This window comes from Saccoglossus kowalevskii, chromosome 16 (assembly GCF_978046115.1).
Source record: "Saccoglossus kowalevskii chromosome 16, keSacKowa6.1, whole genome shotgun sequence".
In the NCBI taxonomy this organism is placed as follows: Eukaryota; Metazoa; Hemichordata; class Enteropneusta; family Harrimaniidae; genus Saccoglossus; species Saccoglossus kowalevskii.
In genome coordinates this window covers 21,641,141-21,662,975 of record NC_140656.1, presented here as the reverse complement: position 1 = coordinate 21,662,975, position 21,835 = coordinate 21,641,141, and the positions used below count along the sequence as shown (strand labels likewise).

Sequence of the window (21,835 nt, the reverse complement as noted above, 5' to 3'; positions counted from 1 at the left end):
GTAGTAAACTGTACAATCTAATACAATGCAGTCGGTAATATATATTACAATCTTCAAGCCTGGTATAAATACTTTGTTGGAATCGACATTACGTGACATATCTGGGTGGGATATAATAGTAAAACAATTATTGGCCGACTTTTGATTTCACAATTTGCAATGGCTTATTTGTTTCTTCTAAAATGTGACATACATTGTTAACACAAAAGCAGTATATCTCACGACCATAAAGAAATTCATTCAAGCCAAGAACTAACAAAATATTCATAACTTTTCAAATTACTTTTTAAATAATAAATTATCCAATATCTTTATATTATAAGAAAATTATAATGGCTATATTTCTTTGATCAATTGCAAAAAATGAGGTCACGTCTCAAATAGTTAATTCAAAGACGAAATGACATGTGGAATGAACAGTGTGAACAACCTTTAATTAATTAAATTCACAGTAACCGTGTTTCAACGACGTATAGGTCATCGGTGCACGTCGATTTTCTTCTCATTTTTGAGGTGATTTTATCTTTAGTATCATAGAAAAAGGCCATTCTAGTGCAATACAATTTTAAAAGAAATCAATCATACAACTTCATTACAAATGTCCACCCCCGTGTTGGAAATACAACCATGTCCAATCGAAATTCAGAATCATAATAAAACCCACGGTATATGAATGCACAGTGATGCAAAATCTATACATTCAAGAAGTGATGTCACTAATTCCAAAACAGAATGAGTACATTCTTCTACATATGCCACTCACCACAAATCATCATAATTCCCTTTTTATGTTTATCCGCACGAGTGACATTTAGTATCTTCGAGGTTATTTGTGTTTCAACAATTACCGCATTTATCCACCGGCTCATGCCTACATAGATCATTGAAGCTAATTGTTCTTTAGACAAAAACAACAACCTTGATTTAATAATGTGTAAGAGAGGAGGATGTGATGATTTCATAACAATTGAATGAAAGCTAACTAACTATGGACATCGCGATTAATCGCTTATTCCACGCGTTAACGCTTTTAAACAGCCATTTCTTTAAAAAGGTACAGGGGAGGCAATAAATGACTATCGACCGAGTGTAAGCGGGCGAGAAAATGCATTTCCTTCCGCGGAGTGTCGAACCATGCTATGAATTCAAGGCCGAAACACAAACAGATTGATATTGAAACGTGAATAAAATATATGTTGGAAAAGCCTTCCCGGGTCATCTATGAACTTTCGAATCAATGGGGATTATATTCGTATATGTTACATTAAAATAAAATAACATATAAACTTTGTTAAACACATAATATACTATATAGTGAACATAGTCGCGATGTATGGTTCATTGGCCACATCCCCATGTCACGATTAGGTGCGCAATAGCATATGTATATGGCTGAATTTCATTTTCTATAATCCAGTATTCGGTCGCATACAGTTGCTTTGTGTGCTTGGAGAAAGTAAACTGACGTTTATATTCCAGTCCCAATCCGTTCGTAGACAACACATGCTATATCTCATTATTAAGTATATATTTCTTTGTACATATCCAGTGGAACCACACGTATTATTGTCTCACCCGTCAAACTCGCACCTGTCTCCCCCATCTACCATAATGGAACATCGCCAATACGCAGAATACACTTTTACCATCGCGTATTGCATTCTTAGTATCAGTGTACGACTAAAGGCCGGCGACAAAACACGTTCTTTGTAGGAATAATGTGTCGGACTTCGTGATGAGTTTTCTGTCATACATGGCCATTGTCTCCAGGATTACAAGCGAGTGGAGTCACTTATAGCATGACGTGGATCTACGGCACTATCCTGCTTTCAGTAATCTTTTCTACTATGGGGAACAGCGAGAAAGGTAAGCGCGTGTGTAGGCACGTTGAAACTATTTTTTATTGTCATACGTGATGCGACGAACGGATATTGTTTTAGAATTTATGTTTTCACGGAATAAACCCAATGGCAGGAGTTAGTTTAAGTTTCCAGGTGTGCGTTGGTTACTCGGCAAGCGTACACTGTACGAAACGCCTGTATATCCAAGAGAACTAAATATGGCAATGAATACGAAACTGTTTCGTATTTTCTGAATTGTAATCATAACACAAGTCAATTGTCTGTGAAATAAATATTCAAGTAATACAAAACATTACAACCGGCGAAACAGGTAGTTGCTTGTTTATAAATTTCGACAAATCAACTACGCAACCGATTGGGGGGGGGGGGGTCTCAAAATTGTTTTGTTTGCCCTTTTGTAGTTTTAGTTGTTTTTTTTCACGAATATAACGCCAGATACAATACATCCCAATACCTTTGGATGTTCACAGTGTTCAGACTGCTTGACTCTTCGTCCGAAACCTGCATTGTATCGCATAAAATCAAATTAGCGTGTTCATTATTGTTATCGATTTTTCTCACACGATTGGTAGTGTCATAGTAATTTTGTTACGATCGTCATTTTCAGGAACAAATCCCATGTAGTAAATCAACGCAGCAAACATTTACACTGACATGCAATTGAATACAGTGTCAGCTAGTCATGCTTCATCGTAGCACCGTGTTAACCTTTGTTGTATTGTACCACATTAATATATATATATATATATATTAAGACTGTTAATGGTGAAGCCATCGGGATTGAAACATTGATAATGGGTATACCCGTCGGCGAAGTAATTCAAGATGATAATTGTATTAACATTTGCATACTGTTGAGAAATACATACATACAGACATTAAAGACTTGCGAAGAACAGGAACGAACTAAATTTTAATTTAGCTATTATAACATGATACTGATCTAGCGTGTTAAGATAGTATTATTATATACATAACACAATAGTTTATCATACGTGTTTTCTGAATTGTAATTAGAACACAAGTCAATTGTCTGTGAAATAAATATTCTAGTAACACAATGCATTACATTAAAATGTTTTGTTTTGTTTTGATATGAATAATAATGGATGACTTGGTATTCATAACTACTAATTAAAGCAATAACATAAACAGTTCATAATTTGTCCATTTACCAGAATAAATAAATGAACAACTAACTGACTGACACACATACACAAGACAAGTTCAAAATAAGAGAAAGACAAATAGTTGAACATCAAAACATGCAGCCGTGCAGTCTGATGACTTTATTATTTATGGTCAATTTACTTTGTCAGACATCGAATAGCCAAATGAAAGAACAGAGTGAGAGCATCCTGATATATGACACCCGCCATACCTCGCCATACCGCGTTACGATCAAATTAAAAAGTACATCAGACAACTGGCACTGTGTAACTGAGCTATGACTTGGTTATGGTACCTAATGGATGATGTGGCAAGAAACCTGGTAATAGTTTGGAAAAGGCATATGCACTGAATTTCTGGGCTAGCTTGGAGATGTGGATGACAATGCAAACAGTTGCAAATATGATGCATAATAATGCACAATATCTCCTTTGCTATAAATACTAATAGGAGCTTACCATGTGAATCAAAACCCAAAACAGGAAGAGTGCGTGAATACCATATTCAGTTACATGTTATAGGAAAACAATTAAGAAACGGAAAACAAACTATTTGACTATTTTACCAATTGTACACGATTTAATAAAATAAAATAACCCGATTTCACTGGAATTACTCAGTTGCATACGTTCTGGTGTAATGACCTATATTTTTCGTGACTGAAAATGTTTATTATCTGTAGATTTAATGTATCTGGTAAAATTATAATATTTAAATGGCGGAACAATCGCATTGTTACTAAACAACATGTTTGATTGGTGTTGAAGTGAGATGATAATTATGTGTAGTTTTCATCAATATGTGCAAACATATTCAGTAATGACCTCAATATTTCCACTCTAGTTTATGGTTTTCTGAATTTGTAGTACATATACAGATGTTTTCTAATCCGAATATGAGAATGATGGTTGTAAATGTATGTATATTAGAAGATAAAATAAATGTATAAATGACATTAACAACATTGATTGTTGCAAAGGCATTACATTTTCAATTGTTCATGGTTTTATAGTTCTTCTCTGGACGGCATGTTTATTGAGATGAAAGAAACAACACCGACAAATCTAGCATCCATGCTAATGGTTTTGAAAATCACTGAGTGAGAATGTAGATACGAGATGTGATACACTCCAAGTGGAAAGTATTACTGTACTCCAGTAAGCCAGTGTTGGGCAAATATTCGTGGATCTGAGATAGAATGTACACCATATACACTCGTAATTCGAGTATACTTCGTTGAATTTGCTTCACTACAACCGGAATCCAAGATAAGACGTAATCATGGCAACCATAACATTTTGCGGCTCGAGATTTACTTCACTATAAAAGTATCGATTCCCTCAATCATTGCAATATCACAAGGTATACATGTGTATATACTAACTCATACATGTGGATAATATACAGCAGAACAACATTAACTCCCATGTGTGTGATCTGAACACATGAGCTCACATCGCAGAGAGAATTCCGCCTAGGTATATTACATCTTTATTACCATAACAGCAACTGACAGCAACGCACAATGAGTTACTTTCAAAAAGAGGAGCGATGGTTAATACAGTGACAGCACCTCGCTGATGCAATCTGTGCCATTAATTCAATGATGAATTGGCATTTAGGCTATGCTATTACCGACACTGTACCCGCCTTGATTAAGTGGAATGATTCTGTAAACGACTATTTGAGACTCTGTAACTGCCTGAAATACAAACAAGACGGGAAACGCACCGTAATAACTATGCTCATCACGATAATTTGATTTGCAAATTTCAAGTAAATTTATTTGAGAATGATCAGATGTATCCCTGTTAGTCTACACATCCTACTAACTACGTAAGAATCTATTAAATTGCATCCACAGAAATAGAACAGTTCTAAAACACGATAGTTTAATAGAAACCACATAACTGACAATAGACGCAATCTTTCTGAATGCTAAATTGTTATTCTAAATACGATTACCGCTGAATCAATGGACACAAACGAAATGAATAGGCACATATGGCAGTTTGAGAAGTCTTTTTTAAAAATTCGCTTTCTCGTTATTATCCTAATTGTTCATCGCTGTTCAGACGTGACACAAACGTATGGCATAGGTTATGTAACTGATCTCTGCGACGCACACGACATATGCTCGCGTTTGCGTTTGTTTGTGATTAATCATTTCACGGTTACCCGAATGGTGCCAGAGCAATCCGCTATTAAAATCAAATTATAAACCTTGATACCTACATGTATAGAACGTCTAACACGACAGACGGAGTACAATGTGCGATTCCAACGTATACAAGGGAGTATGAATCGCGACTCAGTAAACTATTTTTATTCTATAACATCATTTCCCAACAGGTTATACGAATTTACGGATATCAGTTACGCAACAGTACACTGGAGCCGACAGACTCAATTAGTCATTTAGCACTCCTACTGAACAGTAATTCTCAAATCGCGCTTTGATAATTTTTTATTTTCTCAGTGAATATTTTTTATTTTGATCATACACGGGAAATTGCAAGCTAGATTTTGAGTCACAAATAAATAACCCGAAAACAAGGATTATGTGACAGCTAGTAAATTTCCACAATGTTACCAGCTCAAAGGTGAGTTTATTTTAACAAGGTCGATGCGTTAATATAAATTTAACTGTCGCATCTTGATTCCGTTTCAATGACAGCGTATATCGGCATGTATTATAAACTAAAAAAAAGCTAATTTGCACCAAAAGATGCAAAGATGGAAGCGACCGGGTATTGATTGTTACATTTTACATTATGTACTTAGACGCATATCATTTCAATCACACCTAGACAATGTCTAAAAGGATACATAAATGCATAAAGTATGTAACAGACACTACCGTGTTTATTTATTATTTATACATTACACAGATCAAGGGGCACATTAGTTCGCTTATCTGGCAAGTTGGATGACTGACTCTAATTTGCATTTCTGAGTTAACAGTTGGGTACATGGAACCACATCCTTCTCGGTGGTCGAATGTCAGTGTTATACTTCAATGTTAATAATTAATAAATACAAACCGCAAATATATTTTTGATTGTGAATATTCTACGCTTCGTGATTTAACCAGTCATATTTTTGTTTCAAACTATGTAGATACTGTATATATATCCATTATTGAATTTTTCGAAGATAAAAAGCTCACGTAATAATAAATCCGCAAAACATCGATGTCAATCCAATTTTAGTATTATACATGGTATTATACATGGAATTGTGATATCTGTGTTTCTATTCTTCTCCACGTGAATAAATCATTCACCTTACAAATTTAAATCACGTGACACTGTTATTTAAAAAAAAATATTTTCACTGTGTAGAAACTATGTTTGTCACAACAATTGAAGCATAAATATTACCACATTTTAGAATATGCACTTTGTTTCATACTGCAACACACGTTACACTTATTCTCACACGTGAAAATTAAAAATCGCAGTTAATAGAGAGTATATTGTCAATATCGTACATAAACACACTCTTTTTACTTTTCCCAAGCGTGGTGTAGTATGTTAATATTCTCGCAGTATTTATGTGATAAATAGACAAATTGTCATTTTAAAATACATTACAATATTAACACTACACCAATACTACCGACGCCATTCATAGCAGTATCCAGCCACCGTAACTATAGAATGAAGCATTCATATTTGTACACGGACAAATGTAGCTCACATTGCTGATCCATTGATAGTTATTGTAGACAATAAAAAAATTCTGACAATTTCAGAAACAATCGAATATTAACTGAATGTAATACGTACAGATTTCATAAATTATTGCTACATAAGGCAAGCAAAGGCGCAACACAAACCTTCGCCTCAAAGTTGATATAACTACACTACGTGGGAGAGATAATTGAATATTCGCCGGCAATTAGTCTAGGTAGTTAGATGAATCACGTAAAATATTTCCATTATTTAGATTGTAATTTTTTATATACACTGATCGATACATAATATAGGAGAAATTACAACGCTTATGTTGTTGGCGCGCATCGAGTAAAAAATCTTGTTTGTTGATATTAAGCACAAATAAGAACGTTTTCCCCACATTGTAGGCAAGAGTTTAACGTGTTATGTACAAAATTGTAGTAGCCTGATGAACACATACACTCTACATAGTATTTCATTGGAGGGCGACTAGATACAAATATGGCCGCCAGACATCCATGCAATTACGTTCAAAATACTAAATATGATGTAAACATTGTATACTTCCTACCCCTCTGCGAAAATAAACGATCAGCACAGAACTGACGCGACTCGTAAATAGCCTTGTATGATTATGTACATAACATTAAGTTTACGAGAGCGCATCAGATCAGTATATAATGTACGTGCAATGGTGGTCTATGAGTGTATGTATCCTGCCATACGTACAAATGTATAGTGCTATTTAGTCTTACAAACGACGTAATGTGAAATTATCACTATATATAATATTAATGGCGTCTAATGACCGATACTGATTCATTTAAAGCGAGGTGATGAAGCATGCTAAGTCACTTTATATCCTGTAATTATATATTTCACGGTGAATGAATAATGAAACTACATAGACTGCAAATCATTTTCGGATTGGGCGCGAATCTATAGATTTTATTTGCATCCGCTCTGTTCCGTGTTTTGGTGCTTATTTGATTGATGTTGAAAACATCCCTAGATAGATAGCTGAATAATGAAATTATATATAAAACATATATATAAACGTATACAATGTTTCCACAAACATTCGTGTCGTTAAATATATAACGCGTATCGATGTAATATTTTGTACTATATTACTATCTATAAGATCAACTGTAATTGTCATATTACTTGCACAGTTAAACTTAGTCCCACGAGAAAGGTAATTCAGTGAAAGATGAGAATCATTGCGCTTGATTTGAGTCTAAACTCAGGGGTTAAAGGCATTTTCAGTCCCACGAGGAAGATAATTCAGTGAAAGATGAGAATCACTGCGCTTGGTTTGAATCTAAACTCAGGGGTTAAAGGCATTTTCAGTCCCACGAGGAAGATAATTCAGTGAAAGATGAGAATCATTGCGCTTGATTTGAGTCATAACTCTGGGTTTAAAGGGATTTTCGGTCCCACGAGGAAGATAATTTAGTAAATGATGAGAATCATTGCGCTTGATTTTACTTAAAACTCTGGGTTTAAAGGCATTTACGGTCGATTTTTTTGTAATTCACGCACAGTTTCATATTGTATTTAACTTACTATAGCTAAGTGATGATAAGATCATTGTCTTGATAACGATATAAGAGCTAGAGGCATTCACGTGTTCCTGTGCCACACGACAGTAATTTCTTACGGTATAATTTTTCTCGTCCTACATCGATACATTGATCTGAAGTTAAGAGGTCAGATTTAAAAATAACACGTTGTTCGTCTGACGTATGCACCACTAGGTGACTAGGTATGCTACAATATTCGCAGCAACTTATCAATGCGAAAAGCAGTGTCTTATAACCCGTCTACATCGTTACTTTATCTACATATGCTGTATATGCAATTGCAAATACAGGCGGAGATGCAGGGTCCGTGACTTATACCGTATAACAACATATTGAATGCTACAAGGAAACTAAACCCTGTATTTATTTGAAGTAATCCAGGGCAAGCAGGTCACAGAATACTCTTACAACACGTGTACAGCCGACAGTGTTACAAGCATGGAAACCACAGATTCATCTATGAAAGAGCATTTTTACATGTTTGTATCTCTAGGCGTTTTGTCTACTAATAATACTCACTTCCTCGGTAAAATGGAAGAAGAAATGAACACGTGTATTTCACAGTATGATATCTGACTTGTTTTGCAGCATTACCGATGCTGAGTATATAAATGACACCTCTGGTCGTCTGAAGCGTAATTATGTGAATGTGTGTTTGGTAGTAATTACTTACACGTACTTCTCTCGTTCTATAATAGATATCTCATAATGGTTTCCGAAAAATAAAAATGACAACACTCGTTTATTAAACGCGACATTGTTGGGTCACTAATTTTATATCTTGCTTATCAATCGTCCATTTTGAAGCTTTTAACCGCAGTAACACCTTTTAACCCCAATTTCAACGTATGAGAGGGACGTATTTAAAACATCTTAGAGCGTTGACTGCCAATACATTAATGGTCGCTGTTCCAGTAACACCTATTACCGCTAGTGTGGTTATATACAACTCTTAGGCGATTACCATGCCAATTTGATGGAATTTATCCATTTTTGGAACCAACACTATTTACTAATTACTAGGTTTTGAGTTAATTCAATACGTTCTTTTTACACATTTCGAGAGAATCGACATCACACATGGATGAAAGATACTATGGTGCACGGACACGTTGAAATTGAAATATTTGTTATTCATGGCTTTATAAAACCTACACAATCCGTAATTTATCATATACTGCAGCGAAAGTATATTGTTTTATCATGATATCTCCCACATAATATCTTGATTTTAGATATTCATTTACTAGCCAGATAAATTGAAGGAATATTGAAAAACTAATAATACAATAGTAGTGTAGTACAAGTTTAAATACATATATACATATAAAGAATATAATGATAACATAAAATAACCTCATCAATCTATTTGTCTGATTTCTACGAACAGGCAGGTTTCAATCGAAAATAATAAGAACTCATTTATTGTAGTTCTCAGAGATATGTTGACGTATGTTATCAAAAAGCGACGGGCTTAGCGTAGTTATGCCTCATTATAACAATTATGTCTACACGTACACACAGCTTAAAACGCTTCGAGGAGTTCTGAGTTTACGTCTCCGTTCTACTTATACCGGTGTATTGTAATATAATTGACAAATATTAACACCATTATTAACGCTTCGTGTTTGAAATTTGAATAACATATTTTGATGGACAGTTACTGTTCTTGAAAAGAAGCGCTAAATCTATGGTCTTTATAAAGTGTCCTGTTGAAATAGTTTTATAATATGTGCTGGGGATTACACGTTGCCAGCGAATTGTAGAGACCAAACCATTTATACGATGCAGGCGTGATCACACTGGTGAACAAAATAGGTGAATAACACAGAATTACGACATTGTAATCTCGATGTAATCCAGCGGATGTAATATTACAATATGATTTACTTATTTCATTCCATTTTTTGGTATATGACGCAAAATATTCATATTTGGCGACAGCTTTTCTGTGACGTGGACATAAAATTTGCATATGTTTACATACAAGTCAAATATATTGTTCTATATACACTTCAACACAGCCCATCGCTACATCCATGATTCGGACGACTTTCTGACTGCTCTGCATAAATTCGTTCCAGATCATATTCAACGACGCCTATTGGTTTACAAATTCCAGAATGTAACAATATTTACATTTCTGTATAGAAATAAACAGTATGCTTTTCTTTGCATTGTAACGAGGAATTTGTCAGGAATATCGTTCTGATGCTTTACATCGATCATGTAACTATTCACTATTCCGTCATAAATCAACTTCAATTAGAGGTAGAAACGAGAGGTTTTTGAACAATCACAGAGGCTATAAAATATCGATACTCAGAAACCTAGTAACCACAAATTATATATTTTTGGTATAGTAAAATAATAAAAATGGGATACCGCGTGAATAATCCAACCACCACCTTTCTTACATCACCCATGATATGTAAAATGTAACTTTGATGTCTAGATAGATACTGGAAGTCAATAGTATATTGTCACATGCTTTGTCCATCAGTTCATACACACTTGTCTCGAGCCTTCTGTTCTTACTCGAAGATTCTTTTTGTAATGATATGATCCAAACATCGTGTCATTCTGTGTCAATGCTGGCCGATTGCATAAAATGACGTCATACGAAGCCATGCTGTCTAACACGCATCAACTTGCAAGCAAGCACGAATGCCTTTGTTGATTAATACAACGTAACAAATCTAAAAACCCCAATAACATCACCGATGCAGTACGTTTTGAAATGGGATTAGGCTTGTCGAATAACTAGATTACCAACTGCAGAATCTCACAAACGACCCGGCATTATAACTTATATTTTGAACGTGCTATGTAACGGTAGCCATGAAATTATATGGAAAGCTAGAATACGACTATATTGACTTGTTTTAAAGATGTATTGTAAGCACAATTTAGTTCAAAGCCTTTTACATTTTTGAGTACCTTGCCCATAAATCAAACTCGCAGTTCGTGAGTTACTCACTGAAATCTGACCCATTGCGTCGTTACCCGAAAAGTGAATTTATTGACTTTGCTTCAACATGGAAAGTACGTCAAGTTGGCCAATGTTCAAGCACGCTCGGTCGCAGTCATTCGGCAGTAAACACGAGTAAAATAACCGTACTGCACATTCAAATGGCCGGGACCTGAAGGTGATACAGGAAATAATTCAAAAGGCTGGTGTGCGTTTCAGACTAATCGTAATGGAAAATGCTTGATGTCGATCAAATATTGATTTTGCAACAGAGTACGTCTTCGAGTAGACAGCCTCGCGTGCGATTCGGCGACTTGGGGACACCCTAAGATACTGATAATTTTAAAACAACCGAACCACGGAACTGCTCGGTGACGTTCGGCTATTTGCAAGTCGGATATTTTGTGAATCCTGTAATTTTTGCATATTACTTAACATGCCAAAGAATTCAATTTTTCCAACAATACAACTTTTAATAGCTCAATTACCGGGCCCAGTCAGCATTTCTTCTTCGATTAAAAATAAAAGCTGCACCAGGTGTTTCCTATGCCAATTACATGTTTGTCGTCGCTGGTATCAACATTTATTCACATCAAAACTACAAATTGACAGCTGTGATTTTCATCATTTTACAAGCTGAATTAAATCAGGCGTTTGTAATTTCATTCATCCCTTCGTGGACCAGACTTTCTTATTTCAAGTGGGTTCAGTATTTATGCATGCCCATAGCCCACTGTTAGTTTAGTGGCCAATGATGGTTAATGTCTAACATATTCATCAGAACAACGGCTGGGAGAACTGTATATATATAGTTCTGAAAAGCCATGCGCAATGGGTTGGTATGCGCAAAAGCAAGAAATCATCCTTCGAAACCATGGCACCCTTAATAATTTCAACCAACACTATATAACACCGGTTTGTAAACAAACAGTTTAGGAACGTTATGTATTATCCAAATAGTATGACGCCACACCACCAGAACATAATAGCTCTTATGTCTGGGCATCCTTGTGTTTTATATGTGAAGAGTCGTGTAATGGATTCGACCCCATGTCAACAACCTCTGTACGATTTAGTTTACCGCGCCCATGTTGTATCGGTGTATAATTGAAGATGGCGTCACCAAAACCGCTTAATGTTTGTAAATGAGTGCATCGCAATCGCTCCACGGTCACATACTGTTTAAAATACAAATCTCGCGTTGTTATACATTCGGGGGACAATCCATGACAAGGACAGTAGCACAATTCATTTAATAGCATCTGTTAACAGCTGCCTTCACTGTAAGTCTGTTTCGTAAATCTTTTTTTTTCGAGTCGCGCAACTCCACATAATAAACTCAGCGGCCACAACAGAGCTGTCTACACAAGCTGTCTATAGCATACAAGAAAACAACGAATGTATTTGGCACAGTGACGTAATGCTGATTTAAACAGTATTGAACAGGCATTTACGTCATTACTTAAAATTGTAAAGTTGAATTAATCGTTCATATATAAGCATAATACAATCACTTCCCACGTGCATATCCGCTTCTGGTATTTGGCAGCATGATAAAGATGAAAAATTGGATGTTGATTTCAAAAAAGAAATTCTGACTTATGAGCAGAAAGTAACTGCATACGTCACCAACTGTTCAATTAAAAACCAATCTAGTAATACGTGCGATGGATTAGTTGTAATTGTAAAACATGCACATGACCAAAAAAAATGTTAAAACCTGTGAGAGCCAGCCATCTTATAAAACGCAATCAAATACTCTCAGTGTTTAAGATCTTTACATATTGGCACCGAAGTCGAGGTCATTTTTGATTTTAGATTTTGTACAATAAAATGGCATTCGTGTACGTATTTGATTAGCTACAATTCAGTGGGAGACAACGAATAAAAGAACATCGTCACAGAGGCGCGGTTAAAATACGCATACAATAGTATTCAGGACCTTGTAAATCAACGAAATATTGGAAATCAGCACCAATCATCGTCCAATCCCCTACTCGCTCGTTCAAGAACAGCCGTTGCTCTTTTGTTTTCAATACATTTACTCATGAATATTCAAACTATAGGAAAAAAACACTTACAATTTTACTATGCACGTGACCGTCACCGATAAACTGATATTATTGGTATTCACTAAGAGACTTCATATTACAATTAACCACACAACCCAATGGAGAACAAATCTGTTCATTATTGATATTCTAGATACACAACAAAGTTTAAATGTTCTCTATCTGATAAATCATAATACATTTTTGATTTAATTTTAACAATTGATTTGTGTAGACAACGTGACTGAGGGGATCTGATCACGAGTATGTATGGTGTGGTATATTTCAACACGTCACATGTAAACATCACGGCTTCTGAACTCTCAGACGTAGCTTTGTATACCTAGCGAAATAATGCACGTGGCAGCCGTCTGAGAATGGATTATGGAATATTAAAATACAAACACACCAACAGCCATTAAAAGTGTATAATCAATTGTGAGTGGAGACTATTTTGGGACACGAGATATCTTGCAGTGCCGCTTTTTATAAAATGTCTGACATATTCGGTGCAATAATTCAAGTATAGACCGTAGCCCCAAGGTCGATATATAGATTTATTGACTGGAGAAAACATTGCTGACCGAGGCTTCACCGATTCGGCAAATATATATAAACTTAGCTGGAGTCAATATTTGTATATTATTAAATGTTCATATAGGATTTTGTACTTTGTTGTAACATATATGTTTTCAATATATGTTTAATTTAATTTTATTGCAATGTATATGTTATAATAATTAAATAATGTGTATTCCTTGAGATGCCTTCATATAACGCATCACCAAAGACCCAGCAAGATGAATATACCGGACGATTAACGAGAACCCGGGGTGTGTGCAGGCAATCTATTGCACCACGAACTGTCTAGTCTTGGTTCAATTAGTCTTTAACAGAAACGCACAACGACTGTTCAACGTGAATTACTGTACTGACTGGCGTTTCACAAAGTAATGGGCTAAGGTCCTCTAACCTCTCCCAATAGATTTGTCAGCCTCCGTTAGCTACGTTTTAGTTCTGAAATAACGACAAAACATAGTGTCATTTTAAAAATGACATATTACCATTCATATTACCAGTGAATATACATATTTAAACAAGTCTACTACACTGCCGTATGTAGACGTGATTTATTTACGAGAGTTGATTATTTTCAGAAGAACAAACAAATATTTCAACTTTTATTGCTGTTATTACTATACACCAAATATCTCCCGTGACGACGATGTAAATAGGCTATCGGATTGTTCATTTTGAAGTGAAAATATAATTTACTTCCCCCGTCGATAGAACACTAATGTATGACCATTCATTTTCCCAATTGGCACAGACAGCTCTCATATTTCAGGATCCCTCGTGGTTTTATGTCTATAAATGTCTATATTGATTGAGATGCTTCCATTGATTTCATGCCGTCGTAAAACCACGTGAATCCCACCATGCGGTGGAGGTTTGCGTCTAGGGAAGCACCTCGGAGTTGGCTATTAATACTCATATTGTTATAATAAAAACTGTTTCCTTTCTCTCCTACTGTAGAAAATCCGTGTTTTATGTGTGGAAAACTATCTGAGCATGACGCACCGGTTTGTGTGGATATGTCGCTAAAATGTAATGGTCGAAACAACTGTCCAGACGGCAGCGACGAAGATTACTATCTCTGTTATGGAGGTCAGTAATATCCTAGTTTCCTATTTGCTTTAGTTGTCGGGTTTCATTTATAGCAACGTTCGACAACGTTTGCGTCCACTTCAAACGTGTTGCCAAGCTATACCGATACTGTGCCTTAATCGCATAAGTAAATAACTACTGGAATGGTAATTTGTTAGCGCACAGTGTCAGTCACTTCTCAACGTAATATTTCATTTACCAACAGAATCGCCGTTTTTTGAACAATGTTTAACTTGAAATACGTATTGAAGTTGCATGACGACTGTATGAAAATAGTTATTTTTAGTTAGTGTTTGATTTTTCTGGACTGTATTGGGCGAATTTCAGTGTATGCGTTGTCTTGCTGTCTAGTGGGAATACAGTTACAACACGGATTACACAACCCATGCCATGCTTTATATTCAAGGACATATCCGTATTTTTCTATTTTTACGAGGATTAATCATTCATCGAATTAGCGACAAACTGAAATCAAAACATTGCCGTGAAACGACTTCAAATAGTAATGTTCAATGGCGATGTAACAAAGGTGTGCGATAAGCGTAAACGCAACTGATACATAGTTTCCGTTGACACCCTTTTAACGGAATTTTTGAGAAAATGAAGATGATCAAACCTATTAATTATCTGTTTCTTTGAATACTACTCTATATTTTTTCCGATAAAGATACGCCTTTGTACTTTCCATACACGACAGAATTTTTAATTTCCTAATTCTAAAAAAGAAACACTTTCAGGTTTTGTGGAACAAGGTAACGCCGTAATAACAGGATGTATATGTCAGTTTGGTTCATTAGAGCCCACGCAAAGAGCAAACAAATAACTTCCTTCCTTTCCAGACTTATTTTGCCAAACAGTAAAGCCTACTAATTGTTTGAAAATCGCCGCTGGATTCGGAAATTCGCTATTAAATGCTCATGGGGAGGGGAATACTGGCTTGATGCTGCGCCTTGATTGTATAATGTCGATATTCATTGTTCAGTAACTATAGAAACTCACCTTTATTGTACGTGAGGATAAATACGTTTTCCTGTGGTCGTCTGCACATGTGATTACCAAAGCATATAGCTATACAACTATGCGTGTATACCTTCAATTTACTCTCGCATCAAGGCAAATGAACGGTTCTAATGACATGGCAATTCAGGGAAATGCACCCTTCACCAAATTAAGATTCGTTGCAAATACACTATGTACATCCAAGTTTCGAAGATACAATACGAACAAAATTAATTTAATTTTAAATTCTAAACTATTGTACAGATAATCATAAAAACTAATCAAACAGAGATATAAGTTGTTAGTGTGTGAAATCGACAATAGGAATTAAATCAGTATTTCGCATAAAGTTGTTTGACGGGCGAAAATAACAAAATTGGTTTCTCGGCGTGAATAGTCCAATTGTCTATATAGATCTGATGTATTTTGTAACAAAAACGATAATTATTGTCCAATGACATGTTAAATCAAGTGACCCGCTAACTAGTGTGGACTCGATTCGATATTACGGCGTACATGTGTGATTCACCTCGAGTATGGGCTTTTTATTCAATCAATATTTTCATTTGACTTTTGTTAGAGTAAAAATTAATGTCGGACACATAATTGTAATTTTCTCTTCAATTACGCCGTCATTAAATTAGTTGTATAGATTACTAAACATTTGCTTACAGCTCGCATGTTTTTTGGCAGCTGGGATGTAAAAGAATTTCCTGTTTTTATTTGATCGGAACATAAAAGAAGAGGTTTATAGGATCGGAACAATCAACTTTGTTTGTGCAAGTTGTGAGTCATTAGTGGTGTTTACCACATTACTGAAACTGACGTAATTAATTTGCAAGATAATGAGCTACAAAATGTCATTTATAGTCAGGAATTGTTTTTGAATTAGTATTAATTTGTGATCAAGGGAACACGTGACACATTCGATATGCTATTGGGTATTTCAGCGTCTCACACTGTGAAACAAAATGTTCTTTTTTCGATTTTTCTTACCTTAATATCGTGTCGTGATCACTCCATGACTCAAAATTCACACAGTCATATTAATTCTACTAAAACCTTTCGACAATATTCTACAAGTTACAGAATATCGAAGTTGGAGTAAATGCCAAAGTATTTTCGACTGTCGTGACTTAAAAGTATTAAATTTATTAATTTATGTGTCTTTTCAAACATATAAGAATATACTCTTCTAGTTATTGCACGTGTTCAGTGACTTTCTGTATATTTTCGGTACAATAAAAATAAACCGTTATATCACACATCTCATACGATATTCAAGTGAATAGAAACACATTTTAGTTCAGGCTAGTTACGTAATCTATTCGATGTTTAGTTGACAACATATGTTCTTGTAATGAACAGCGTAAAAGTTTACAGTCAAACCCAGCTAACTTTTCCGCCACAAAATAGTTTTTCATCATCCGTGTCGTTGTTTTTGACAGGAATTGAACAAAGCCCTAGATAATTGTAATATTTGCAATTTCATATAAACATGACATGGCATGAACAGAGAGATCATACAATGACATAACATTAGTAAGGTGATATTTCAATTCTATACAGACATAAATGCAGTAAACGACGCGACAGTAGATTACCTACGAGAACAACACACGAAGATAACACCATTAGTAATGTTTGACTGAAACGTAGAATACCATCTGTGTCGTATGTGATTTTCGAATCGATCCAACCACATAAATGGTAAAATACAGCGTTACTCTGTTCAAATCTCTCATGGAATCAAATCCTATATAGATTGTGGTTTATGCGATTTTACGAGAAAAAAATAAGACGTACGTGATCAGCATATCTTCCTGGGTGATTACCGTCGATAGCGACTGATCTTAATGCACTCCAACGTATATATGATCCACACCCGGCAGGGAATTTGATCCCAACACTAAGGGATTATATTACTGTAGGTTATTTTGTGTCTGATTGCATATACTTTTGGAAAAAAACTGCAACTCGGCGTAGGGATTGCATATTTTAATTAGATGATATCGTAGCTGATGCCGAAGCTAAATTGATGTGATCTATGTCTCGTAATGAATTTTGTAGACTGGACTAATCTTCGCCCTGTTTCTTTTCATTTATCTGATGACATGTAGCCGCGGTTGTTGACTCACTGCCCACGTATAATGGGGAGTCGTGGGTATTGTCTGGATCAAACAGTTGCGTGTAATTTGTCTAAACTTGTAATAACGTCCTTTGACGGTTTCTTTAACGTAATCGATTAGTTCCTTCAAGACATCAGAATGACACCATTATCTCATCATTTGTAGGAGCAATCGTCTAAGTGGCTCCACAAAGTCTGACTTCAAATACATTCAATGTAATCGAACTGACATAGTTAAGCTTTTCTGGATATTGATAAAGAACGTATTATCTGCTGTGTTTCCTGCTATGCTTTCGCCTGGGTCGTAAATTCAAGATCACGCGCTCTGACATCTGGGGACGTACGGTGTAGGTTAGGCATATTGGCATAGTGCTTAATTAATTTGCAGTTTAACGTGTATCTTAAGGACAAAAAAAACAGTTACACCAATAAGATTTTGGAGGTATAATTTTATTCATGGACAGTGATACTTAATTCAGATAAATTATTTAAATGGAAAATGGAGTTTAAAATGTATGAATTATGAGCGAACAGGGGCACAATCGGCTTAGCCATTATCTTAATTTTCGTTTAAATAGAAATGTTCCAGAAAAAAATCATAGTACGATTTTTGTCATTATTTTCACTCAGATTCCTGTGTGGCGAATCTACATTCTCACCAGTTATGTGACGGAATTAAGCATTGCATGGACGGCAGAGATGAAAAAATAGATAAGTGTATTGGACGAGGTAATTTTTGTCCTATTTTTGCTGTACTATATAATACAATACAGTTAGTCGAACCACTTAACACACGCATCATTCACATTATGGCACACAGGCGATGGAATTGGCACTGACGATTTACACTAACTTGAATATTTTGCTATGCGCATTTCTTTCAGAAAACAGAATCGGTCTTGGAATGGCCGTCACGTTGTATTTCTTCACTCCTCTCACCATAGTGATGGCGATTCTCGTGTTGTGTGTTCTCTGCTGTGGACGATGTGATAGACGGCGTTACACGATCGAGAAAGACGCAATTACATATTCCGAGTCTAACGTTCTGGACGACTCGAGGCACACCGCCAGGCCATGCAGAGTTGTCTATGATGGTAACGATGGATCGTACAGACCTATAGCAGTATGACGTGGATTTCATGGGTTGCTTATAAACAGCAAATGACTATTCCTGTTTTCATCGTTTATTTGAACGAGTTGCATTGGATGCCACAAGTCGAACTTTCACGTGAAGGATAGCATCAAACTTGGATTTTGATTTTGATAAGACTAGATGTCTTATCGAAGAGACATTTAAAATGTCTCTCTGTCTACTGACAGTCCCAAGTATAAATATGCTATCCAGATTTTACAATGACTGGACATATCGAGTCGTCCAGTTCTAAGTTCATTGACACTGCTGGTCCAATAATCACCATTTCTAGTTGTAAGATTTTGTTTTAATACTTTAAAATTACTGGTATCAATGAACACATCTCGGCTTTTAGAGAGCCTAGACAAATATCATCTGCGAGGCACTATGTGTATATCCATTGTTGTTCAGCCACACAGATCATATCGAATTCAGTATTTGTTTTTAAAAGCTAATAAACATGATATTGAACAGTCAAGTAAGAAGTGCATTAAGGTAACACAGGGGAATATGAATACATAAATAATTTATTTGTAATCTATATAGTCGCTCATGGGATTATACTATAGGTTATAGAAACTCTCGTGAACGAACGTAGCTGTTCGTGGCGAGGGACGTTCATGAGATTACAGTCAGCTAGCATCGCGTTGACGGTCTCGCGGTACTCACAAACGATCAATAAAGTCGTATTCTACTATATTCTACAGTTTATGAGTTTGGTAAATATGCTAATAAATACGTTATTCACGCATCACTTAGTTCAAATGGTGCTTAGAACACAGTGCAGCCTAATAAACGTGGGGGAATCTGTGAACTTAACGCTTCCGTTAGTGGCAGCAACAGATATTTATCTCCTACAAAAATACCTGCCTGGAACAACATACCACACACAAGGAGTGTATCGATGAACGCACTCGCGAATAATCGCGTGTTTCAAGTGAAGCAAAAGCCAAATACACGGAACGTCAATTTCATAGTCATTCCCCGGGGATAGACATTAATGCACTACATTCAACTGTTTCGTCTTGAGTGGATGGAGAAATGTACATGTGATGAGATAAAGAACAAACTAAGCTCCAACAATGCAATAAGGATATAAGTAATGATCAAGAAGATACCAGTAATGGATGGAATTAGTTAAACCTAAAATGGCATGAATAATGTCACCGATATGCGTAGCTATGATATCGAAGACCATCATAACATAAGTATTTAACTATAAATGAAGTGGGATAAGCTGCCATAATCACGCACCTACGGTCTGGTATATTATCGCACAGATCTATTTTCCTATTAGCCTGACAACGAACCTACCACAAACTGTCTATATATGCACCATGGTAATTGGTGGGAAGGTCGTTTTGAAACTGCATTCACAATATTATGACCCGATATAAGCAGCACAAAAAACACGTTACCATAATGACATCACGTACGCACATGCCATTGCAGTGTTCACAACAGATATGTCAATCGGCTTTTAGGAAACTGATAGGTGATTTGGTACGGCGACTGCGGGTCGGTTCGGGTCACACATTCAGTACCTGTTTGTCTTGATAAATTTAGTATTTACCCGTATTTTCGACCTATTTATTACCAACTGTGCTGCTGAATTTGTAGTTATTTGTTTCCAAGTCTGATTAAAATGGGTGGCGTGGACGGGTTTCACTGAATAAGTTGGTAATATGCTTAATTTTGGGGGATATCTGGTAGCTACGTAGCTGAGACAAACAGTGACTTTTAGCCATGCTATTTTTGTACGCATGTTTGCGTTATCGAATAAACGCCACACAATGCACACATCGGGTTTTTAGACACGGTAACTTTAATTAATGAATACAATTCTTTGTCTGAGAAACATGTGTGAAACATTTACATTGATAAGCTACTTTTATAATAATTCAATTACATTTATCACAATTACTACTAGTTTACGTAAAGGTTATCTTTTTTCATTCTTATTATGTTTATAAACAGTTAAATAATTGACATTTGCGTGTTTGAAAAAACAATTACGGAGAGATGAAATGTGACATAAAAGATATACAATCGACTTTCTAATTTGTTTTCCACTATACATGCAAATGCAGTCACTTATACTCATGGTATGAGACACTGTAACGCCATGCTGTTACCCCGAGGTGAAACTCAGTATCTGCTACGTTTTCCACTGGGCAAAATCGTTGATATACGATTGTATACGCAGATATACATTGTGTGTATATTCACGGTATACGTTTAGTATACGCAGATATGATTACGTATACAAATCGTGGAATATACGTACATATGCGCTACGTATTTTTATGGTTTCTTTCACACATGCCCGCCTTGGGTGGCACGCAGCGTATACGTACGTATTTTACATGCATTCTCGTAGTACAATTAACGTTGTTTTACGAAGTCTGTATATTTACGCATACGTGGAGAATACTGTGCGCGTGGAATTGTCCGGTTTTATTTGGGATCGCGGCCGCCAGTAGTTATAATAAATAATTACCGGAACTGTCGACTCGCACGGCATCTTGAATCGATCTAAAAACGTCTCCTGTTTTGCCGAGTACATGTAATTGAGAAATGGCTATGTA

The 21,835-nt window shown here is 35.8% G+C and overlaps 1 protein-coding gene across 1 annotated transcript; it reads left to right on the top strand.

Annotated features, from left to right (window-relative positions):
* The first annotated feature begins 1,678 nt into the window (after positions 1–1,678).
* LOC146733750 (uncharacterized) lies at positions 1,679–19,946 on the top strand. The gene is made up of 4 exons (XM_085491556.1): positions 1,679–1,866; positions 14,857–14,988; positions 18,746–18,844; positions 19,000–19,946. Exons 1-4 carry the CDS (start codon positions 1,800–1,802, stop codon positions 19,242–19,244), a joined length of 543 nt encoding a protein of 180 aa, XP_085347682.1. The 5' UTR covers positions 1,679–1,799; the 3' UTR covers positions 19,245–19,946.
* Positions 19,947–21,835: the final 1,889 nt, after the last annotated feature.